General features: G+C 47.5%; 1 protein-coding gene across 1 annotated transcript in view; it reads right to left on the reverse strand.

The window, feature by feature from the left end:
• Positions 1–354: 354 nt before the first annotated feature.
• Tango6 (transport and golgi organization 6 homolog) overlaps positions 355–6542 on the reverse strand; it is a 169276-nt gene continuing 163088 nt past the window's right edge. The window contains exon 19 of the mRNA XM_005345416.2: positions 355–1089. Within this exon, the coding sequence (XP_005345473.1) occupies positions 913–1089 (177 nt within the window). The 3' untranslated portion in view covers positions 355–912. The remainder of the gene's footprint in view (positions 1090–6542) is intronic.

Here is a 6542-nt window from a genome sequence, read left to right on the forward strand (position 1 = left end):
TAGGAGGCACTTAGGAGGCATAGGCAGGTGGATCTCTGAGTTCAAGGCTAACCTGGTCTACAGAGAGTTCTAGGACAGCCAGAGCTACACAGGAAAACCTTGTCTTGAAAAACAAACCAAACCAAACAAAAAAGGAGCAGAGGGAGCAAAAGAAAATGGCCCTCGCCGGGCAGTGGTGGCACACACCTTTAATCCCAGCACTCGGGAGGCAGAGGCAGGCGGATCTCTGTGAGTTCGAGACCAGCCTGGTCTACAGAGCTAGTTCCAGGACAGGCTCCAAAACCACAGAGAAACCCTGTCTCGAAAAACCAAAAAAAAAAAAAAAAAAAAAAAAGAAAATGGCCCTAGAGGACAAACAGTGCTTACTCCTTTCTTTCTGCGAGCGTCAATCAGCTCAACGACCAGAGTCAGCCTGGCTGATTATTCCAACAAGGTAATTTTATTCCTTTTTGTACGTTTAAGTAATGTTTCCTTCCCCTTCCCACAGCTGTACACCCACATGACTCTTTTACAGCCAAACGCGACAGCTCTGCCTGCTCCTCATCACAGGCAGAATCATCTCACCATGAAAGAATATCAAGATAGGACCTGTGCAGGCAGTCTCTCCAGCTGCAAGAAAATGGTCCATAGTCACATGCGCATCTCCTCTAAATAGCACAGGACAATGAAAATGTGCAGATTAGATGGGATTCATCCTTTCCCTTCTAACTGCACACGCTCTGGGCCAGATGCAGGAGCCTAAATGGATGCTCTAGAAAGGTAGCCCTGAACACCAAGTGCCCAGCACCACAGAGCTACCTTAAAGCCTGCCATATTGCCAGCACCAAGGAGGTGGAGCCATCTGCTGGGAGGTGTGTGGCCATTGCTTTGGCTGTTGGTTCCTCCCAGTCTTCCAGGTCCTAGGAACCAGGACTATGGCAGGACCACGATCTTCTTCTCCAGCTTCTGGGGAGGGAACAGGAAGTTCCTCATGATCTCATCTAGCTCTTCCAGGGCAAGTTGGGCATGTAGCTTGGCCACATCATCGGGTTCCAGACGCACCACATGCTTTAGCAGGTGATAGAGATCCTTGAGGACATCGCTCAGCACCTGGATAGAGAGACAGGTCATAAGCACCTCTGCTGGGAAGCAATCTCAGGCGTCCTTGTGAAGATAATGCAGGGACCTTCCAACCTGGAGAAGGGAGAGCTGGCTGTGGCCCTTGTCCCACAGAAGGTTCCTTTGTGTCTCTTACCCGCGACATTTCACTGTGGACTTTAGGCTGCTCCTCATTATTTCCAGGCCCTAGTATAGCGCCTGGATCCTCCAGTCAAAGGCTTGCAGAGGCCTCAGGACAAAGACAGTAAGACTGCCTGGGTACAGATGCTTCTAGAACAGCTGGCTGCCCACATTTTTCTCAGGTCCTATGTGTGTATGCACAAGCACACATGGAAGTCAGTTCTCTCCTTCAACCATGTGGATCCTGAGGGCAGAACTGAAGCCAGATGCCTTGGTAGCAAGCACCTTTACCCACTCAACCATCTCACGGTCCCCTTGGTGGAAAGCGCTTTTGCCCACTGAACCATCTCCTGGTTTTGTTTTTCTGAGACAGACTGGCCTTAAACTTGAGATCCCTGTGCCTCATTCTTTTGAGGGTTACAGGTATGTTTGGATCTAGTTTTTGTTTTTTTGTTTTTTTTTTTTTTTTTTTTTTTTTTTTTTTTTTTTTTGGTTTTTCGAGACAGGGTTTCTCTGCGGCTTTGGAGCCTGTCCTGGAACTAGCTCTGTAGACCAGGCTGGTGTCGAACTCACAGAGATCCGCCTGCCTCTGCCTCCCAAGTGCTGGGATTAAAGGCGTGCGCCACCAACGCCCGGCTGGATCTAGTTTTTTAAAAAAATTATTTTATTTTATTTTTGGTTTTCCGAGACAGGGTTTCTCTGTGTAGCTCTGGCTGTCCTGGAACTCGCTCTGTAGATCAGGCTAGCCTCAAACTCACAGAAATTCGCCTACCTCTGCTTCCTGAGAGCTGGGATTAAATGTGTGTGCCACCATTGCCTGGAATAGTTTAAAATTCTTTAGGGCTGGGCAGCATGGTACAAAAAAAAGTCTTTAATCCCAGCACTGAGCAGACAGAAGCTGGCAGATCTCTGTGGGTTTGAGGTGATGTATCATGTGTCTTGGTCTTGCTATGGGAAATTAGGATTCTTCCACCTTGTGAGGTTCTTGGTCAGCATGGGCACTGGGGAAGAATGGGGCAAGGCAGGGAACAGGGTCACCCTAAAAAGCCCCGACTCGCCCTTCCCACACCCAGCCTCCTTCTGGCTGCCTGAGCTCTGGCTCTAGATTTTTCTTCCTAAGCAGAGCTCCTTCCCTGTCCCACACCTTTGCAATGATATCCCTTTATGCTGGGAAGCTACTCCACATCCTCTTTATCCTACACACATCTACAAGATACCACATCCAAACAAAAGCTTTTCTCTCGAATGCCCACCAAGCTAAGTCTAATCTCCTTGAATTCTGTCTGTAGTCCCTATCACAATTATCATTTATTTGTTGTGATGTTGTTTTTTATTTATGTTGGGGATTGGTGTTATATAATTAAAAATAGTTTCCTTATTAGATCACAAATACTACTAATGCCCAGGCCATGTCTTGCCTTCTTCCTCTAGTGTGGCCCAGTACTTCATAAAATGATTGGCATCTGGCAGATGATGGAACACATTCATGGGTAATGAGGCACACATGCCACTCCTGACCAGCTTCTTAATTCTAAGGACATCTATCGACACAGTGCCACCCAGGCAGTCCAGTCCCCCAAGGCCTGTGCTGCCTGCTTTAATGACCTATTACTGAAATAATTTGTATTGGCTCTGTATCTTGTAAATGACATCCAATGTGGCAATGGAGCAGGAACATGAGCAGCGGGGACACATGCTGCATCTCATAGGTGCATCTCTGCCTGCAGTCACTATGGCCCAGGAAGACAACCCCCTGGCAGACTATGGTGAAGGGAGATGAGCAACCCTGGAAGCCAGAAGCAGGTCACGGTGTCTGTCACTCTTACAACTGAACACAGGAAGGTGCTGACAGCCTGGAAGGTTCCAGCTTTCCATTCTAACTAGGAGCTGTTCCCACCACACAAAGAAGGTAACGGCTTTTTAAGAAAGACAGATGGTCAGGGAACCCTACCTAACATCCTTTCTTACTCATTCATGTTTTTGTTTTAGCCAAACATCTACACTAAAATCAACGACATAGAAGGAAGCATAACCATCTATCATCCTTGCTCCTTCGGGTCAGCCTGAAGGAGGGACACAGCGCTGAGAGCAGGGGCAGGAATCAAAAAGGGAAGTGGCTGTGCAGTTCCCTCCCTTTCCCGATGGTGGAGAGGCACATGCATGTGCAAGCTGCGGGCTACACAGTGTGTAATCTGGGTGATTCTGCACTTGAGGTAAACACTCTTCTATTTGCATTTAAGATTGACATTGCACAGGGTAAAGATAAGTTATGAAGAGCATGCAATTATTTCACACTTCAGTTTTTCTTCTCCTTAGAGCAACCTTAGTGGCAATCAGTAAACACCAGGACAAGACAAGTGAGATTCTGGAAGGGAAAGGGGAAAACTGTATTTTACTATTATTAATGGTACTTCTGTCCTCTTTTTAAAAATGTTTTAAAGCCGGGCGATGGTGGCGCACGCCTTTAATCCCAGCACTCGGGAGGCAGAGGCAGGCGGATCTCTGTGAGTTCGAGACCAGCCTGGTCTACAGAGCTAGTTCCAGGACAGGCTCCAAAGCCACAGAGAAACCCTGTCTCGAAAAACCAAAAAAATAAAAAAAATAAAATAAAAAAAATGTTTTAAAATATGTATTTATTTGGGGCTGAAGAGATGGCTCAGCAGTTAAGAGCGCTGGTTGCGCTTCCAGAGTTCTTGAGTTCAATACCCGGCACTCACAACCATCTACATTGAGATTTGATGCCCTCTTCTGTCATTCAAGTATACATGCAAACAGAACACTCATATACACCAAATAAATATGTCAGTTCTTTTAAAGATGTATTTATTTTATGTGATGTGTGCTTGCTTGCATGGATGTCTGTGTATCGTGTGCAATCTGGAACTGGAGTTATAGACAGTTGTGAGCTGCTGTGTAGGTGCTAGGAATTGAACCCAGGTCCTTGCAAGGACAGTAAGCATGCACCTGCGGAGCCATCTCTCTACCCTTATCCCTTCTTTAACTGGGGTCTTGTATTTTGACTTTGCACGGGGACGCAGGTTTTAAAGAGTCAGTCCTGCCACATCTGTTCCTTTCTAAGTGTTGCTCCATGAGCCCCGTGAGCCAAGCTCAGCAGGTCTGTGAGGCATGTCCTGGATTTTCTCAAGGAGCATACGACACGCGGGAACATGGCAGGGACCGTCCTAACCAGGCACTATCCACACTCTCCTAACCTGTCTCTGCAACGAGGTTCTGCTTCACGGTTACTCATTCAATAATCGTTATGAAGGATCTGCACGGTACCCAGGCAGTATACCGGTTCTAAAATCATGACTAATCCAGGAACCCGTCCCATGGGGGAGGCAGACACACACGGCACAGCGAGGTCTCTGCTCAGTAAACAGTGAGCTTGATTATCGGGATCAAAGGACGTCATCTGCCTTTTCAAGTGGGTGGGAGAGGAGGAACAGCACCCTGCTGCTGAAGGGGGCTTCACTGTGACACTTACTGGGGAACCAAAGAATGGCTTTGGGGTGCATGAGCAAGTCCCATATGAAATAAAGTAGTTTCTAAGCAAAAATAGTTTAAAAATTATATTCATATTTATTATAAAAGTTCTATTTATTTATTTGGTACGTATAAATGTATGTGACTGTACATGTGCCTTGACTAACACATGTGTGAGGGTGGGAGTCACTTCTGTCCCTATGCTATGTAGTAGGGATTGAACTTGGGTCATCAGGCTTGGCAGCAAGCGCCTTTACCCACTGAGCTATCTTGCTGTCCCTGGCCTCCAGCTCTCTCTGCAGTCAAGGATGATTCTGAACTCCTCTGCTGCTTTCTCCCAGAGGTTGAGAGTACAGGCATGTGCCCCCTTGTCTCTTTTTAGCCGTACAGGGATCGGACCCAGAGCTGGGCAAAAGTTCTGCCATCTGAGCTACATTTGGAGCCCTCAGAGATTTCTTTCTCCTACAGCGACCTACCATTCAAAGAAGGCAGCTTTACCTCTTTAAAAGGGGAAGTCTGAGGCACTGTGCTCTTCCTGGGGTGTGGGTAGGAATTTCCCTGAACAGTGCTATGTCCTTAGATACCAGAGCTGCTTGTGCAAACACACTGCATCCTTTCAGGGGCTGAGCTCCTGCTATCAGGCGCCCAGCTTTTTTAGGGATGTGAGTGTTAGGCAAAGCCTCCTTCTTAATTAATGGGTCCACCTTAGCAACCCACCCTTGTGCAACTTCTCTCCAATCCCACACATCACAGGACTTCCTCTGGACTCCCCAAGGATCAAAGCTTCCTGCCAGCCAAGGATTGTCACCAAATCCTAAGGATCAGGGGCTGAATGCAAGGCAAGTTCAAAGGTAAAGTTATTCACGGGAGCTTGTGAGGTGGGCAGGGTACAAGCGATCCTGTAGAGGAGGCCTCTCATTAAGACCTCCACACACCTGCCACCTACACGTGTGTACGAGCGCACAGACACCCCAGTCAAGCCCAAAAGCTCCATGGAGAGGAAGAGGGGCACAGGTGCGTTCACCTCAGGAAGGTGCTTCCTCTCATTCAGGAGGGCCTGAGCAGCAGGCGGCCGGCAGCAGCATTTTACTTTTGGAGAAGCTATCTGTGGTTTGGGGAGAGTTTATTTTTTGGTGTTGGAGATTTCACCCAGGCATTGTGCCTAATGCTAAACATGCCCTCTACCAACACTGCACATACCCCATCCCCAGCACCTAGGTCAGGGATAGCTTAAAGAAGCACTCAGATTTCTTGTGTGAAAATTCTTAGAAGGGGCTGGAGTTCGGGTGCCTCACCACGAGACAGTGGGGACTGAGTCACACACAGCCATTCTCCTACCCCTCTCGTAGACCACCTTCAGAGTTTTGGTGACAGGAGTTAGTGTGGCTGAGAAGCAAGCTCACTGAAAAGAACAGCATGAGCAGACTGCCTTGGGCATGCAGAAAACAGCCAGGGACTCCCTCCGGAAGCTCAGGACAGTCCTGCAAAGCTGTGTCTTCGAGTTCAGACCCAAAGAAGAAATAAATGGCAGGAATTCTTTTTATATCTGAAATATGTTTATTTGGTTATATAGCCACATGACCACAATTCAGAGTATCTGGAAACTACAGGAAAAAAGCCATCTCTAGCCAAACTACCTTTCTAACAAGATACATTAGTAAGGGTGCTCAGTAGGGCAGACAGATAGACAAACATGCATGTGCACACATCCACACTTTTGTTTGTTTTGTTTTTTGAGACACAAAACTATGCAGCCCTGGTAGCCTAGAATTTGCTATGTAGTCCAGGCTGGTCTTGAACTCTTTGAGATGTGCTTGCCTCTGCCTCCCCAGTGTTGG

The sequence above is a fragment of the Microtus ochrogaster genome, chromosome 4 (assembly GCF_000317375.1).
Source record: "Microtus ochrogaster isolate Prairie Vole_2 chromosome 4, MicOch1.0, whole genome shotgun sequence".
Taxonomy (NCBI): Eukaryota; Metazoa; Chordata; class Mammalia; order Rodentia; family Cricetidae; genus Microtus; species Microtus ochrogaster.